The sequence below is a fragment of the Marmota flaviventris genome, chromosome 7, assembly GCF_047511675.1.
Source record: "Marmota flaviventris isolate mMarFla1 chromosome 7, mMarFla1.hap1, whole genome shotgun sequence".
NCBI lineage: Eukaryota > Metazoa > Chordata > Mammalia > Rodentia > Sciuridae > Marmota > Marmota flaviventris.
The window spans coordinates 66,618,033-66,636,505 of record NC_092504.1 but is presented as its reverse complement, the minus strand read 5'-3'; the positions used below and the strand labels follow the sequence as shown (position 1 = coordinate 66,636,505).

At 35.6% G+C, this 18,473-nt stretch overlaps 1 protein-coding gene across 1 annotated transcript; it reads right to left on the bottom strand.

Annotated features, from left to right (window-relative positions):
* Positions 1 to 572: 572 nt before the first annotated feature.
* On the bottom strand, positions 573 to 18,462 carry Thap9 (THAP domain containing 9). The gene is made up of 5 exons (XM_027939832.3): positions 18,316 to 18,462; positions 14,074 to 14,269; positions 11,974 to 12,277; positions 10,078 to 10,228; positions 573 to 4,470 (listed from the first exon to the last, which is right to left on the bottom strand). Exons 1-5 carry the CDS (start codon positions 18,393 to 18,395, stop codon positions 2,496 to 2,498), a joined length of 2,706 nt encoding a protein of 901 aa, XP_027795633.1. The 5' UTR covers positions 18,396 to 18,462; the 3' UTR covers positions 573 to 2,495.
* Between the last annotated feature and the right edge of the window lie 11 nt (positions 18,463 to 18,473).

Below are 18,473 nucleotides of genomic sequence, written 5' to 3'. Positions count from 1 at the left end.
ACTCCACATATGTGAGGCAAATGCTATACCACTGAGCAACAGCCCTAGTCTTACATTTTTGATATCTCCTTGAAACATGTAAACATGTTTTTAATTTTGATGAAGTCCAATTTCTATTGTTTCTTTTCTTTTTTTGGTGTCTTAGCTAAAACACAAACACCTAATCCAGTTCTATTTTCTTCTAAGTTTTATTTATTTATTTTTGGTGATGCTGGGGATTGAACTCAGGGCTTTGTGCATGCAAGGCAAGCACTCTACCAACTGAGCTAAATCCCCAGCCCCTTCTTCTAAGTTTTATAGCTTTACCTCTGACATTTAATTCTTTGATTCATTTTGAATTGATTCTTTTGCATGTGGATATCCAGTTATCCCAACTCTATTTGTTGGAAAGTAGGATGAATAAATTTTTTTTAAGAGAATGTTTTTCTCTGAAGGAAAAAAAAGATGCAGAGTAGAAATTATAACTAATACCTTAATCAAATATGAATATTTTGCTGCAAAGCATGCTATATCAGGTAAAAGGGATATAAAGCAATTAAATGAGCTAAAAGTAGTAATGGAAATATTCTCTCTCACCTTCAACATTTGCCCAATTTATCCAGCACTGAAAGGAATAACACGAAACACTTAATTTCTTTAAATACAGAATATATTAGTACATTAGTCAAACATAACAACAAGGAGTAACAGACACTATAGATGTGAACCTTGCTTTAAATAAAGCTCAGGTACAAAACTTGATTTATATAAGCAATAAATTAATGGTGGTGATTTTCAAACAAAAAAACCCATAAGACTGAAATTTCTATAGTAATAGGTTCTTGTATAAAATATAACACTGATTATATTTCAAAACATATGTCTCTGAGGTAGAATAAACAAATACACCAAGACAGACTTTTTAAGGGGAATTTCAACTTTTACTTTGTAATTATTATTATTTTTTTTTTCCGGTGGCATTGGGGATCAAACCCAGGGGCATTTTACTACTGAGCTATCTCCAACCCTTATTTTGGGGGGGTGGTACCAGGGATTGAGCTCAGGGGCACTCGACCACTGAGCCACATTCCCAGCCTATTCTGTATTTTATATTTAGAGACAGGGTCTCACTGAGTTGCTTGGCACCATGCTATTGCTGAGGCTGCCTTTGAACTCGCCACCCTCCTGTCTTAGCCTCCAGAGCTACTAGGATTACAGGTGTGCATCACTGCGCTCGGATCTTTTTTTATTTTTTGCGACAGGGTCTAAGAAGCTGAGGTTGGCCTCAAACTTGTGATACTCTTCCCTCCGCCTTCCAAGTTGCTGGAATTACAGGACTGTACCACCACACCCAGCAATCTTTTGTAATTTAAAATTTTATATTAGCATTAACTTTACTTTGTGACACTCAATGACAAAAAAGACATGTTTTATAAGGCAGGTGAGTAATACGTTCTTATTTCTTTTATCCATTAGCATGCTCCTATTTGTGAAAATTAGGTACCTGCATGCTTTTCTACTTATCTTTTCAAATGTGTGAGAGAGTGGAGAAAATTATTCTTAATATGCTTTCCACCTTTGGATTTAAACTCCTAAATTTCTGAGGGACAAATACCATTATGTAATTAAGACAAAATTTTCCATATCCATTGTCTAAATAGACCATTATTTTCTAGTTTATTAATCACATGCTATGATTCTATTAGTCAATCAATATTGGTATGTTTGATTATTTTAGCCTCCCTGAAAACACATCTCAGAAAGAACAGAAGTTGAAATAAAGGCTTCTTCCCAGTCTCTGATGAGCACTGGGTTCTTCCAATAGGAGTCAAATGGTGAAGTATCCACCCTATTATATTATTCAAAAGAAATATTTCAAAATCCAGGGACTTGGATAGTAAAAACCACATCACCTTTACTCTTCCCAGACTGCATTTTCCTGCTTGGATATAACACAAAGAATAATCTCATGGTTCAAAGACTTACCTTCTGTCTGACAAAGTTTTTCTATTTTAGAGTACCCCGGGACAAGGGGATCTTTGCGGTAATTGCTTTTTACTTTAGCCTAATGTTCAAAGCACAACTTAACTTTCATTTTTAAATATGAAATATAAAGGTTTTATAAGTATTTTGCTAACATTCTTAAGAATTATAAACCAAAGCTCTTTAAGGAAATGTAATTATTTAGCAAAGGAGCCCATGTTTGGGTGATTCTGAATGGTTGTTACTCTTTGAACAAGTCAAAAGTGTATCAGTTCAAATCACTCTTATAGGAGTAACTTCAAAGATAGCACCTGTTGGTGGTCTGTTCTGAGAGACTACTTTGTACAGTTTGGAAAACTCAAATGCTATGGGCCATTCCAAGACATGAGCAGAGTTTATAATATTCATTAAGTCAAAATTGCAAAGTTGTCCACTGTGCAGAATGGTCAATTTATAAAATATGGTAGAGTGAGCTTTAAAAAAAATGTTGACCAAATATTCTTAAGAAAAATGGTAATATATTTTAAGAGCTCTCATTTTAATGGATATCCATCATTACTTAGCAAATGTCTAAATTTATTGGTATTAGCGAAACTTAAACATTTGTAATCCTGTAAAGACCCGTGTTTCTTTGACAAAGTCTTCCTTTCAGTTCTTTCTGAATGGTGTCTTAAAGAGTACTGAGCTACATCTTTAGCTCTGATACTTAAGAAACACATTATTATATCCTTTAGTAGCTTTACAAAATGATTGATGGCACAAACTTCTCCATCAAAGAGATGCTCATTTAAATCTACAAAAAGATAAGTATGCCCAGAAAGCTCATGTAATATTTTCTCCTGAAGATACAATTCCCTGTGTTTAGGAACTAGTTCAAAAACTACCATTCTTGAATGGGTTCTTAGAACTTGTTCACAAATATTTATTATCTGACATAGACTTTCTGAAGGAAAATGCAAACCATTCTTCTTTTTAACACATAACAGTGAACCAATTTTAGAGGCTTTAAGATCCGATGCATACAGTGCACTGATACAGTCTTCACAAGTTAAAATAGCTGATAACCTAGTTGCAATATAACCAGCATAACAGGTAAGACTTCGCTTTTGATCTGACAGGTCTAGTAATGCCTCACTTAGTGAACAATTAGACCAGTCTTGACAAATATCTTCTTTGTGAAAAAGCGACTTCATAACCCTGACACCATACTGACGTTGAACTGTCCAGAGGGCCAAATCTTTTCTTCGAGCAACTGAAATGTCAAAGATGCTTACTTCACTTAGAAAAACTTCATCTTGAAATCTGTATCTGGTCTCTAAATTATGGTAAGCTTTCTGGAATGCCATGCAGGTAAAGCTGGAGCTGGGTACTAATACCTGCCTAAGCATCTTTAGAAATAATTCCAGATGGTCTTGACTGAATTTGTAAGTCAGAAGATAAGGGAAAGGCATGACTTTTGGGAAAACATAATTTTGGTAGAGCCATTTTAAGCTCTCAGCATTAAGCAAAAATCCCAGGAACCCTAATTTCCGCTTACCTTTAAGGATCTGATTATTGCTAGTGTCAGATAATGTAAGAAAAATAGTCTTGGCTTCAATTAATACATGATTTATTTTACTAAAAGTTTCAGGTAACAGAGGTCCTTTAAGACCCTTTCCATAACAGTTTCTGCTATTAAAAACGTCAAACAGGTTGTTAATTAAACGTAAAAAATGGATAGTACCAATACAGTTTTGAAAAGGAGGAAGGCCCACTGACAGCAAATATTCTAATGCGCTGGCTACACTCTCACTAAAGAGTTGAGCGGCACAATTCATTTTCAATACATGATTTTTCAAATTTGCATGTTTTCTTGGGATTCCCTTCATATATGATAATTCCTGTTCTCCTAGAGCTACTAATTCCACAAGGTGCTGCCAATGTGCTGTACCATTAATAAATTGAATGCTTTGAAAATTCTGAAATGCATTTCTTATTAATCTCAGCAAGTGGCAAGAATCAAAGAAGTATGCAATCTGTTGACTAGAAGATGAAGGATGCTGAAATGTACACTTCATGTTGTCTCCATCAATATGTATCCCCAATGCTTTTGCCATTTGAACACTGTGAGCTGTAGCATCAGACGTAACAGCCAGAACTGTGATCCCTATGTCACTCAGTTTGCCAATAGTCAGACGAAGCAGCTGAGCTTGCAAGTATCCAGATGTTCTGTTTACAAAAAAGTAACCAAGAGGGGTTCTCCAATGACCAAAAATACCCACTGCCATTAACAAAATGGTTTCTGAGGCAAGTGGTGTTTCATCAGCATCAAGTTTCCCAAGACCAAAGTCCATAAACCCTTGCAAACTATTACTGCTGGGATCCCACTGAAGTTGTTCCTTGAGAGAGATACCTTTTATGATCAGTGAACAGTACTGATATATCTGGTCTCCATTCTCTACTCTTTGTTGAAGAAAAGAAAAAATATTGCTGTTGAAACCTGGACTGGGTTTGCATCTGGATAACCACCTAGAAAATATAAAATTAAAACACAAACTTAAATAAGGAAATAAAAAGAAAAAAAGGAACAAGACTTAAATGGTACTAAATGTAAACTCAAATCCCTGTAGAAATAAAAGTCAAGTATCCAAATTATACATTTCAAGAATATATTTATAGATACAATGAAATAATAAAGAAACACAAACTAGGATCTTAATATGCAAACACACAACATTATTTTTCTCATTTCTTCCCTTTTTTTTTTTTTTTTTTTTGGTACTGGGGATTGAACCCAGGGTTGCTTAACTGCTGAGCCATATTCCTCAGTCTTTTTTATTTTTATTTTGAGAGAGGATCTAACTAAGTTTCTTAGGGCCTCTATAAGTTGCTGAGATTAACTTTGAACTTGCAATCCTCTTGCCTTAGCCATCTAAGTCACTGGGATTAAAAGTATGTACCACCATGCCTGGCTCATTTATTCTTTAAATAGTACACATATCAGTTATCTAGCATGTTCTGATCAATCTTTTTACAATATGGATAGTAAACCAGTCTTGTCTGTACATTTACTGAAAGAAGAAACTGAAGAAAGGGGAGGAACCTTTGAGTACATCTAGTATATCTACCTCATTTTACAGATTAGGAATCTGGGAAAAGGGAGTGGTTGAGCAACTTTCCTGTATTGTGCTATTAGTTATGGACAAATTTGAAACCCAACTTTCCTGATACCAGACCTTCGGTGCTTTGCTCACTCCTTGCAGTCTCAAAATTACACTGTAAGAAGCTTTAAGGTATCTGCATGTGTTGGTTCTTATACAACGTACCTGCATTATTACCTTAGGAGCTGTTTCATAGTACCCCTGAACTTCCCAGCTGCTAATCAGTCCTTCCTATTATTGTTAGTGTCCATCTTCAGAATTCTTCTTTCTTATAATTTACTATAATTTGTTTCCCAGAAAGAAAGCAGCCATATTTATTTCCATTGTGATTTTTCCTTTGACTCATGTGCAATTTTATTTTATTTTGGGGGTTCTGGAATTGAAGCCAAGGGTGCTCTGCAACTGAGCTACATACCCAGTTCTTTCTTATTTTTTATTTTGAGATAGGGTCTCACTAAGTTGCCCAGATTGACCTAGAACTTGCAGTCCCATCTCAGTCAAGACAGGGCTTTCCAAATAGTTTAGTTGCAACCTAGAAGTTTTGTAAATAAAACTCCTACCATGCACTTTCACATACAAAGAAATATAACCTATACTCTAATGGCAATTATGATACAATAAATTGATTTCAGGCACAGATGGTTTTGAGATAGATACAGTTATAGGATGCAAAAGACATTTTGATAACTATTTAGGAGACAAAAGTATATATCAGTTGTTAATATTTTAAAATACAACAGAAATAGTAACACAGTGAAAAAACAGAGGAATGCTACAGCCCATTAGTATGTTGGAAACCCTTCACAGGTATGTCATCAAGTTTTAACTGTTTAAAATTAATTTATTTTACATTAGTATTCTCAAATGAACATCAAGATGTAAATGTGCTGCATATGCAAGAGTATGCATTGAAACTACTTCATGTCTCTCTGTAAAAGTTTTATTTTAAATGGGATTAAAAAAAATGCCTTGTTCAGTTGGGCTTATTTTCTAAATGAAAATCTAAATAGTATCTTAATGTCCACAGGTACTAGAATAGTGTCTTGAAGAAAGATAAGTAGACTGGATTTATTTTGTGAAGGTACATCTAAGAGTTAAACCAAGAGTGTAAGTTACAGCAGCATAGGAGGCAACTGATTTTTCTCAAACTTTCTTCTCTCCCAATATTGGAGGAAAAAAATTCTGAACATAAAAAATTACATTCTTCTTTTCCTTCTTTTAAAAAAATTATTATTTAAAAAATTTTTTTAAAAATCGGTTAATATTTCAGGGAGTCTAGGAAACTAGATATGTATGCATACCTAGATGTAGTTTTCAAAAATTATACTGGGTTTATTTTTTTTTTTTCATTTAATGTTGGGAGTCATTTTTCCATGTCTTTAAATATTAGCCTACAGTCACGTGATTAAGAATATTAACTAAACCATGTTAAAAAACATTTAGGTTGTTTTAATTTTTTAGACAATATAAATAGTGCAATTACATATTAAGCACACTTGTTTATGTCATTTGTGTAATTTGTAGGAATAGGATGCAAAGATAATTTATGCATGAATTGGGATAAATTAACTCAACTTTAATAGGAAATTAAAATCAAATTTTGGATCTCAAGTGCACATAATTGGGTGTGTACATTTGAAACTATCCTCCAGAAAGTTCCCACCAATTTTAATTTACATTCTCATCAACATACTTTTAATTAACTAATATCTAGAAGCTTTGTTATGGAATGATTATAGAAAGCTGGGTGGCTTAAGACTACTTGGGGAAAAAAGGAGTCCTAGAACTCTGTAATACTATCTATTTTTCTGTAAGACTATAAGCTCTTTCCACCATTTTGTTTATTTTTGAGACTCACTGCATCCAATCTATATGAGAAGTTAATTTGTTAAACTGCAGTGAATATGAACAAAGAAAATTAGAAACAGAGGAATATAACTAAGGAACAAGTGTTCGATCACTGTGTAACTATGACCAAAATCACACTAAGTGTATCATTATTATAACAAGGAAATCTAAGGACATGATGACATAATTTCAAAGAATTTATGAAAGTAAGCTACCTTAAAGACCCAAAGCCCTGGAATTAGAAAAATTACTGTTCTGAGAAGGCTGTGGACATAAATAATTCAAAGAGAATTAAAAAAAGGGTCCAACATCAGCACAGAAAAAAATTAATAAGAGCTATGTTTGATGAAGGTAAGCATTAGAGAAAGACAGATGACAATCAGAAATCAATGAGAGGTACCTACCTAACCAAACCAAGATTTTAAAAAAATTAAGGCTGGCTTGGTTTGTCCTCATCTAACATTAACCATCTATTTGTTTTTTCCATCCAAAAAAACCTAGTTTTGAAAACACTTCTGGTGCCACATTTTCCAAGTAACTTGTTTTTTTCTGGTCTCTAAGATGACTGTGAACATTTCCTCTTCTCGTTCCAAATTTCTAATACCTCCTTCCTCATCTCTCCACTAATAGCTTTATTTCATGCAGAAAATAGAAGCAATCTGAACAAAATTCATTTCTTACCACCAAATCTATTACCTTATTTTATCTGTCTCTGCCTCTCTTCTTAATCTAATGGATGAACGGTTCCTGTCCTAGCTAAGGTTACTTATTTCCAAAATGGTATTGGATGTTAGCCTCCTGAAATTATCCTTTCTTTTATGAATCACCAATTATCTTTACTCTATCATTCCTATGAACATACAAACATGCTAGAACATCTGCCAAATCAACACCCTTCCTTCTACCAAAGATGTATTTTCCTGCTCTCCTTCATAGCAAAACTCCTATAATTTACACACACACACATATTTTTAATTTGTGTGTGTGTGTGTGTGTGTGTTTGGGGGGAGGGGGTCTTCTTTATTTCCAGACTTTTGTGAGCCCACTCAAGCCAGTTTCACCTTTCCACCACTCCACTGCAACTGCTTTTGTCAAGATCATCAATGACTTCTAGCTTGCAAAACCCAAGAGTCAATTCTCTGTCCTCATCTTACCTGATCTGATCTCCCAGCAGCATTTGACATAGTGGACTACTCCCTCCTTGAAATACTTTCTACACTTGGCTTCCAGGCCATCACAACCTCCTGGTTTTCCTCCTGCCTCACTGGCCGCTCCTGATCAATAAATATTTATTGAATAAATATTAAATATAATGGTTATAAAGATCTATTACTTAAAGCACAACTGTCTTAAAATATATTTTTTTAAATGGAATTGTAATAAAAAACAAATGTTTGACCTTCCAGATTTTCTACGATAAAATCTAGGTATCATTAATATATAAAAATATTATATGGCCATTAAAGCAAAATTTTATCAAGAAATAGATTGGAGAAAAAAAAAAGTCTAGGCTGGGGGTGTAGCTCAGTGGTAGAGCACCTACCTGTCTTGGCTCAATCCCCAGCATAGCACAACGTAAGTCTGGGAGGCTATTTACCAAACTGTTAAGAGTAGTTACCTTATGAGATTAGGGAAGGAGAAAGATTATACATGTTTTTCATTTTCTAGTATTTAAATACTTACTTACTGTTTGAATGTTTAATAACAAGCATGCATTACTATAACCCTAAACAATGTAATTTAGTTACAGCCAAAGTATCCAAAGAAATAAGTAATGGCATTAGTGGAATTATAAATAAAAATGCGCCAGGTTACAACAAAGACTACAAATACCAAACTCCCACGAAGAAAGAAAAGCATGAAATAGAACTACTAGGAAAGATTTAATCTAGCTAGGAATTGGTATAGAACTATAGGGAAGGAAGAAAAGCATAGAAAATAAAGATGAGAAGTCATGTGAAAGGTCTTACACAGACCATCATGAAAAACCAGTAAGGAATGCTTTAGGTAAAATTAATATGGGAGAGGACTGAACTTAAAAAGGTACAAGACAAGAAATATAAACAAAATGTCTATAAATATGTCTGCTAAATGATTGACATTTGTAAATAGGTATAACACCAAGCCTATATGATAACCTCACACTAGGAACAGAGTTAGTTTTATTACACAAATATTCACCTCAATGTATGAAATAGCAATTACAACCAAAAAGTCAAAATAATATGAATGTCCAATGGTTAGATAAGGGTTAAATAGGGTAGGACCAACTAATATTATCAGCTATTAAAATTTACCTATGAAGAGTTCAAAACAACAGATAAAAGGCATAAATAATAAAGTGATACAGAAATTTATGTAGAAAAGATCATAACTATGTAAAACCTAGTAAATCTATGCACATAAAAAAGACTATAGGAAATACTCTAATGATAATTGTATATGCTGTGTAGAAAAAAAAGTATTCATTTTTTTTCTTCCTTTTCTCTCATTTCCTATTTTTTAAATTGTTTTTTCTTTTTTTGGTATATAGGAGAATCCCCCTTCATTTCTTAAAAAAGGAAGTCTGTTAAACTAGTGATGAAAAAGAGCCAAGATTGAATATTAAATTTGTAAGACATTACTAGAAAATCATTATTATTCACTTCACACTGACAATTATAAATGTATCTATATATTCTGAGCAGAAAACCTGAGAAGATATTTACTAAAATCTGGTCCCTGAACAACTTGCAGTGACAACAACAGCAGTGCTTACAGAAAATGCAGATTTTTTGGTGCTTTGCCTTTAATAAATAGTATTAATCAGAACTGTGAAAGATTTTCCAAAATAGTGAGATATTAGAACTACTAAAGTGTACTAGAAATTTCAATATTTCAAGATTCAAATTTTACCACCCAGAGTGTCTCTAACATTTGAGACGCAAAATCCTTTGTCAGCCTATGTGTCCTCATCTTGTGGGTGAAAACATTGCTGCTGTGATAATATGCAAATACTACCTAGAAGTTTTTAAACAGAAAATGGAGTAATTAATGGGGGTATGGATACTAATAGCCTTAATGTACAAAATTCAATAAAAGAACAAATTTATTTGTTTCATTTAACATCCAAAAATTAATTACTTACGTTCTGAGGATAGAAGAATGAGGCAGTTTAAGAATCTTTCTTACATAATCATAGACTTTGCTACTACACAAATAGAGTGTACATGCAAACTGTTTCATTTCGGTGGAGTACTCAGCTGTTTCTCGCCAGTTATACATCTCCCAATTAAAATCTGTTAAAATAACATTTATTTTTATATAAAAAATGGCATAATAAATTTTCAGATCACAGCATTTGGATACAAAATGACTGACATGAAAATTCAAATAAAAATAATCACATTTAAACTGAGTTTGTTCACAAGTTAATATCCGCTCAGGGCACCCTAACCAATTTACCATGCTCATCTCCATCATTCAATAGAAAGAGGGAAGAAAACAGTTTCAATTTAAATCATGTTTTACTATTCATTGGCAGCCAGATAAGAAATTTTTAGAGGAAGAGGGAAGAAAATGAAATACTATATTTCACAAGTATGCCATATGTTCTAATCTTGTACCAAAGACAGTTTAGTAATAAATGATTTTTAAGTAATAACAGCACATTTTTTTGAAGCTTCACATAATGGTAATATCCCACTTTTTTGCAAAAAAAATTTGGGATAAAAATCTGTAATGAGCCAGGCATGGTGGCGCACAAGTTCAATGTCAGCCCTCAGCAATTTAAAGAAGCCCTAAGTACCTTATAGAGACTCAAATTAAAAATAAAAAGGGCTGGGAATGTAGCACAGTGGTAAAGCACACTTGAGTTCAATTCCCAGTATAAAACAAACAAACAAACAGAAAAACAACATAATACCTGCTACCATTATGAAGTGAAATATGGTAACTGGATCAAATTAAACCTCTAGAGTATAAGAACATTTTTGTTTTGTTTTTACCTGGTTACTATTTATCTGAGAGTGAAAATTAAATGAAGAGAACATTTCTAGGGATACAGTATTATTCAGATTGAAAAGATCATCTTGCCTAACAGTGAAAGAGAAAAGGAAAAAAAAAAAATCTTCTGTTCCTGTGGAGATTCCAATTCTTACTTCAGTTCCCCTCTCTTGGGGAAACATAGAATATTCTCCCCTATTTTTCTAGAAATAGGAATTATTCTTTCACCAGAATATAAATCTAAAATCTCTGCTACTTTCAAAGAATAAGTTGGCAAATCTTATTTTACCCCTCTTCCTGGTTCACATAGAGAACTAAGTAGTCTTTCCATGGATTTACATATGTATAGAATATTTTAGGGAAAAAAATTGGGAGACTCATATAATTTCCAAGCTCAAAGACACTTTTGCAAATTATCTAGGTCAACTCTATTGCAACAGGACTTTGGTAATAAATTATGTAGCAATTAAAACTGTTAGAAACCAGGGGCAGTGGCACATGCCTGTAATCCCAGTGACTTGGAAGGCAGAGGCAGGAGCATCACAAGTCCCCGGCCAGTCTCAGCAACTTAGGGAGACCCTCAGCAATTCAGGAAGACCCTGTCTCAAATTTAAAAATAAAAAAAAAAAAAAGAACTGGGGATGTAGTTCAGTGCCCCTGCATTTAATCCCCATTACAACAAATAAACAAACAAAAAACCTGTTTATAAAGAATCTGCAGTAGCATAGGTCAAAGCTATTTCAAATAAAGTACAGAAAGTTGTATAAAACCATATGATTTCATTTCTCAGTAGTAGTATTATGCATTATTTTATCATTTAAATACTTCTCTGCTTTTCCTATAATAAATGCTATTTTTATAACTGGAAGAAATATAAAAGGACTTCAAGATTACTTTTCATTCTTCTTGTTTAAACTACTAGGATTTTTTTTTACTTCCCAGTAGAAAGCATGTTTTCATAAGTAATGGCAAATTAAATATTTAATGGTATTCAGAAAAAAAGTTATTTCGTAAATATTACAGGAACTGGGGGAGATACCTGAAAATTGTGCTCTTAGGAGACACTCTGTTTCTTCAGAAAGTAGTCTTTCTTCTACAAGTGAATCAATTAACTGTAGGCCCTTTCTTTTCTTGATTATCCTGTAGTTTTTTACAGAGATAAGTCTTCTTTTAGACACTTGTAACATTTGTTGCACCTCAGCCAGTTTCTCAGCACCTCCTGTCCAGGGCCTCCTTAAACTATAGTTATGGTCCTCACTAGCAACTTCTTGAGAATTGTCTGGAAGTGGTTGTTTTAGGATTTTCTGTCTTGCTTTACCTTTAAGGTGAACACCCTGAGGAATCTATGACAGAAATATAAAAGTACAGTTATTTTAGAAATCATCAAGCATGAGATTATCTGTAAAAATAGCACTGAACACAAAACATGCACCTGGTTGCTGTGGAGAGTTAGATGTGAAGGAAAGAGTCATAAACTCTGAATTTTTAAAATGTATAGTATACAGAACAATGCACAAGGTTGTGGTTTGTTTATTCTTTGCACCTATATAGAAGTATTAATGTGATGCTGAAGTTTCTGAAGTAAGTAACTATGGAAAGGTGGTAGTAATTTGGGAAGGCTTCCTGGAAGTGAGTTTTGAATAGTTCTTTGAAGGAACAATAATATGGATTAAGGGAGGGGACAGGAAGTTATTTGTGCAAAAAAGAAGGCATGGAGGGAACAGAGGCTTTGGAATCAGGACTGACCTTTGAATCCCAGTTCCCTTACTCATTAGCTGTCATTTAAACTCCACAATCCCTGTGTCCTCATGTGTGAAATGTGGATAAAACAGGGTTGTCTTGAGGATACAATAATAAATTTGCATAAATCTCCTGTTCTAATGCCGGGCCATCAGTGGTCTCAATAAATAGTAATAATTATTGATTTCACACAAAATTATGAAAGCAGATGTCAGTTTATCAAATTCGAAGTAAGTAAGTATATGTGGTTTGAAAGAATTCAGGGCAGGCAGAAATACATAGATTAATTAACAGGAAGCTTATGGAACATATGAATTTGACATCAACTACTTGGGGAATGAGATAAACAACACTGAAAGAAGGAGACTCCAATGCGTTAAGAGGAAGATAAAACTAATGTCACAATAGAAGTCAAGAGCTAGGCGAGGTGGTACATGCCTGTAATCCCAGCAGCATAAGAGGCTGAGGCAGGAGGAACTCGAGTTCAAAGCCAGAGTCAGCAATAGCAAGGCTCTAAACAACTCAGTGAGACCCTGTCTCTAAATAAAGTCCAAAATAGGGCTGGGGATGTGGCTCAGTGGCCGAATGCCCCTGAGTTCAATCCCTGGTACCCCCACCACCACCACACAAAAAAGTCCATGGCCAAAACAAAAACAAAACTAATGTCAGAATAGAAGTTAAGAGCCAGGAACCGTGGAGCACACCGGTAATCCCAGAGGCTCAGGAAGCTGAAACAGGAGAATCTCAAGTGCAAAGCCAGCCTCAGCAACCCCGAGTCACAAAGCAACTGGTGAGACCCTGTCTCTAAATAACAATAAAATAGGGCTGGGGAAGTGGCTCTATGCCCCTGAGTTCAGTCCTCAGTAACCCCCCAACCAAAAAAATAAAAGATAGAAGAGACTATCACAGATTATGCAAAAAGTGAAAATCATGTTGAAAGGTTACAGTTAAAGGGTAAAAAGTTAAAAACAATAAAAGGAAACAAAAATGTAATGTCAATATGGATGACTCATTCACAGAAACTCTCTCATTTTCTATACATTTCTTCCTTGTATCAATGCTATTAATTAGGTATATGTTTGATCAAGATCAATAACATTATTAGGAAGAGCCAATAATGAGCTCTTATTCAACAAAAGCCTGACTTTTAAGACTGCTTATACCTACTAGTTGATTTTTGTGATTAAACTTTTTCAAAAGCTCCAAAGCAGAATGCTATTATTACATATAGACTAAAAACAACGAAAAGAAAATTAATTTTTAAAGCATTTAAAATCCATTACAGGATTTAATACTTGGGATGTTCTCATCTCTGCAAATTCTAGCTGAAATGTGAACTGCCTTGATTTTTTTCAAGGCTCTGTAAAATTTAGCTTTGTTTGCAACTGGATTTAAGTACCTTGTATAGAGAAACAGAAGGCACAGCTCCTTTTTTCAGCTTTCTTCTTATGCCATAGGACTCAAAATCACTTTCTTGAAAATGTTTAGAACATAGTATAGCACCTGGTCCTGGAATCCAAATCTTTTTGCTTCTGGGGTCCACACGATTAACAGCTCTGATCCATTTTGAGCGTTGTATGGTATCAGTTGGAAATCTACAGCAATCATATTAAAGTGCCATTAACATGAAGATACTATAGTAATACTACAGTAGTATTTTTATATAAACCCATTTCTTAACTGCTGTCTATAAATATAACATCCAGCCAAGTACGTTTAATTTATTTGATTTGTTTTGAAAGCTCTTTGATTTCTTTTTAGGAATTCAGAAGTTCAACAACTAAGTACTTATGTGTTTTAGTTTAATGAGGACAGTTTCTTCTACTTTAAAGAGAATCTATTGTCTTTAAATGGTTAAATAATACATGTGGGTGATGACTTTAAATCATGTTCACAAATTCTTTGGCACTCCTCCCTGCCGCAGTCTGGCTGGGCACAATTCAGGAGCCACTTGTCAAAAGAAACTAACTTTATTTTTAGAACCACACACGCCAAACAAAACAGCTCCTCAGGAAAAACCCTCAGAGCCCAACTGCCAACACCTGCTTCTCCCAAGCCTCTCAACCTCCCCCACTCCCCCTGCTCTTGAGGCCGATTGGCTGGGTTGTGTGGGCGGAGCCAAAAAAGTCCCCCAATGAGCAGCTCCATGGTCTGAAAGGGCAGGGAAACAGCCCAATGAGCATCACCGCAGAGGAGCCAATCAGCTAGAAGTTGCTGGGGCCACTGTGAGCCAATCATCAGCTGGCAGTCTGAAAGTTTGCTGGGGCCCCTTCGGCTGTGGCTCTCAACATCTCCCCCTCTCTGTTTAAACAACAAGCATGTGGCTTAGGGACCGTGCCTGCCTTAGGTTGTCCAATAGTACATATGGTCCTTACCCGTTATCGGATGAGCTGACCTCAAGGCGTCAGCCTCCTGTCTTAGGTTGGTACCACTGCAATTGGATCTTACCCGTCACTGACTACCGGTCCAGTATACAGCCTCACCTGTAGATAGGTCTTTGTATCAGCGGGGGGCAGGGGTGAGGTTCTTTGCCTCACCTCTGTTGGTCCCCAAATTTTAGCTGAACGACCATGACAAGCAGAAGGGAGGAAGATACACCAAGCCAATTGATGGTTCCTTTCAATTCTAATTCTATCTTCTAATTCTCCTCTCCTTGAGTAAGACCAGGAAATACTTTAGCAAAGAATTTTGCTAAAGCAGAAGTGACAGTGAGAAATCAGACACCAGATTATGAAAGGCATAGAAGCTTCCTTCTTTCAGCTGAATGGTTTTGCCCTGGGGAAATTATCTGTAGCTTTATAAGCAGTCCTGTGGAGTGGATTTCTTGGGAAGAAATTTAGGCCTCCTGCCAAAGGCCATGGAAATTAGCCTTTTTGAAAACAGATCCTTCAGCCCTAGTCAGGACTTCAGGTAACTGCAATCTTATGAGATACCATCAAATTCATCAAATCCAGCTAATCCACTCCTCAATTTCTAACTCTTAAAAATGTGTGAGATCATGTTTCCACTGAATTTTGATGTCATTTCCATGAAGCAGTGGAAAAAGTACATTCCTTGTCCTGCTTCCCACATTTTTTTAAGGTACCCCTTTTCCCCCTAGCCTTGAACACATATTAAAAAAAAAAATGTGTGTGTGTATGTATTTATGTGTATGTATGTGTGTGTGTGTGTATATATATATATATATACATATATATGTATATATATTTATATTTTAAATATATATATTTATATTTTAAATATATATATTCTTGCATTTCTCTTATTTTTTTTAAATTCCAGCCAAATTAATGTTTGGAAACTTTTGAAATTCACATAAAGAAAATCACAAACTAGCCCAGTGCAGTGGTTTATGCCTGTAATCCTAGCTACTCAGGAGGCTGAGGCAGGAGGACTGCAAGTTAAAAGCCAGCCTGTTCAATTTAGCAAGATCTTGCCCGAAAAATTTTTAAAATAAATAAATAAAAAGTGCTCAATGGCAGAATGCTGGCTTCAATTCCTAGCACTGAAAGAAAAGAAAATCCCCAAACTACTCTTTTTGTACCCTCCTGCTGGATTCATCTTGGAAACAGACTTATAGATAGTATATGCCTACATATAACTTTTGCATATTTTAATATTTAAAAGCACACAGTTATTAGGTATTGAGACTGGTGAAAATTTCCTCAGATAATGGTTAGAAACATAGCAGAATGGTAAAACAACTCTGAGATACTCTAAATTATTTTAAGAAAGAACATGGAATTGGAAGGCTTATATTTAAGTGTCAATGACTTTTTAGAAGCTGTGTGGTCTTAGATACATGTTTCAATCTGAGTCTTCTCACAGAGCTGTAATAAGATATAAAATAAAACTACAAATGAATTCCAAAGCACTTTCTAAAGTGTATAATACTATCCAAAGTTTGTTCTTCCTTAGGAAGAATTAATTCCATTTCTGGGATTTTCATTTTACTGTTCCAGGAAAATAAAGGTACTTGAACAAGAGCAAACAGAGAATTGTTTTACAAATAAAGGGAAATCACTTTATATTGAATTCTTAACTAATGGATGTTTATGAAGCATTCTAAAAAGCAGGCTGGTTTACCAAATTATGATTAGACCCATCCCTGATGCTAAGCTTCCCAAATGGTAAACCTGGCAAATACATGGAATAGCTTGGGACACTTGGAGCCCCAGAGTAGTTACTATAAGTGAACCCCAAAGAGTTTTGTCATCTCTCTCTCAAAGTATTATAGAAGCATTTTGTATGCATAAAATGCCACGGAAAAGGTTGGCAAATATTGCCGAGTAGTGAGTATGACAAATTAGATATAGAGTTCTGAAGAAAATTAAATTGGTAATACCTAATTCTAATTTTAAATAATTTTCCTTGTGATATATGTATCACAGATTTCAGGGCATGTACTCAGATTTTTACATGACGAGAGCTCCATGATCAAAAAAAAAAAAAAAAAGTCTATATGTTTACTGGCTTTAGGCAAGTAAACAGAAGATAGCAGTTTAAAAGAGAAGGGGAACCAACTGATGAGTAAAGGTTAGGAAGAATCAAGAAAGCACACAATTAAAACAACAAAAGACCATCCAAAAGACATAGCCCAAACTCCTTAACCTGGCATTTATTCCGTAATTTATCTCCTAATTATCTTTCCACTCCTCTACATTTTTTCTGCACTCTCCATCTCTTTACCTTCTTCCTTGCTGTTCCTACTTAAGTGCTACCCATCTATCACTCCCTGAAGCTTTTTTTTTTTTTTCTTTTTTTGTTACTGACTATTGAACCCTCTCTGCCACTGTGTTACATTCACATCCACAGGATCTCGCAAAGTTAATGCTTAGGACCTCACTAATTGGCCTTCAATTTGAGATCTTCCTGCGTCAGCCTCCCGACTTGCTGGAATTACAGGTGTGCACCACCGCGCCCGATATGATGCTGTTATCTTCTTATTAAATTACTTCCATTAGCTCTCTACATCTTATTAATATTTTAATAGGCTACCTCTCGGGGAGTACGCGTCTTCTGTCCGTGAGGATCTATTTTACCTCCTCTTCTACTTTTTGGTGTATCTTTAACATTGATTTGAATGACCTACACCAACCTGCACTATAAATGGGTTCAGATGGGACTACTATGAAATTCTGCTCCCACTCTTGAGCAATACGAAATTTCTTTGACACGACCACATGACCACCCAGAATCCACCCAGAATCGTACCGGCCTGTAGAGCTCGACCAACAATGCCGACAATTTGCAAGGTTAGGCTGCACAGGCCAAAACTGATCAGTACTCAAGCTCTCAAAGAAGCCACGTAGTCTAATGGGGGCGCATGCTTGTAACAGTTTTCCCAACTGTCCTCCCTTCTGATCGCCTCACTTTAAATGAGACCACTCCTTTTGAGTAACCTCACTCAAAATTCATTAGGCAAAGCGCAGTGGGAAAAGATCTGCAATTTGGAGGTAAACATTGAGGAAGAAGTGAGCGAGGAACCCCAACTTCAGACGCTTCTCACTTCCGCTCCCCGCCCCACGACACATACGTCACATCGACGGCGCGACGCAACGCCCGGCCCCGCCCCGCCACGGCCTACGCTCGCCAGGCTCTGCGGCTAGCTTGATGGCGGCGCGGCTGCTCTCACACGCACTGGTGGAAGGAGAGGCCGCGCTCTCGGCTCAGCATGGTGTCTCGGGTACTGCAGCCCACTGCAGAGCAACTTCGGGTCATCTTGTTACATGGGGCTCCACCTCCAGGCTTCCCGCGACAGCTTGAATCACGATAAATTTAGCTCCGCCCGTTGACTCC

Bases quoted from the DNA above. Each gene is read 5' to 3' on its own strand.
- Thap9 (XM_027939832.3), bottom strand. From the start codon at position 18,395: ATGACCCGAAGTTGCTCTGCAGTGGGCTGCAGTACCCGAGACACCATG. The intron at 14,270-18,315 runs GTGCGTGTGAGA...TGATTGCTGTAG, and splicing joins CGCGGCCTCTCCTTCCACCA to ATTTCCAACTGATACCATAC. The intron at 12,278-14,073 runs GTACTTAAATCC...TTTCTGTCATAG, and splicing joins CTTCTGTTTCTCTATACAAG to ATTCCTCAGGGTGTTCACCT.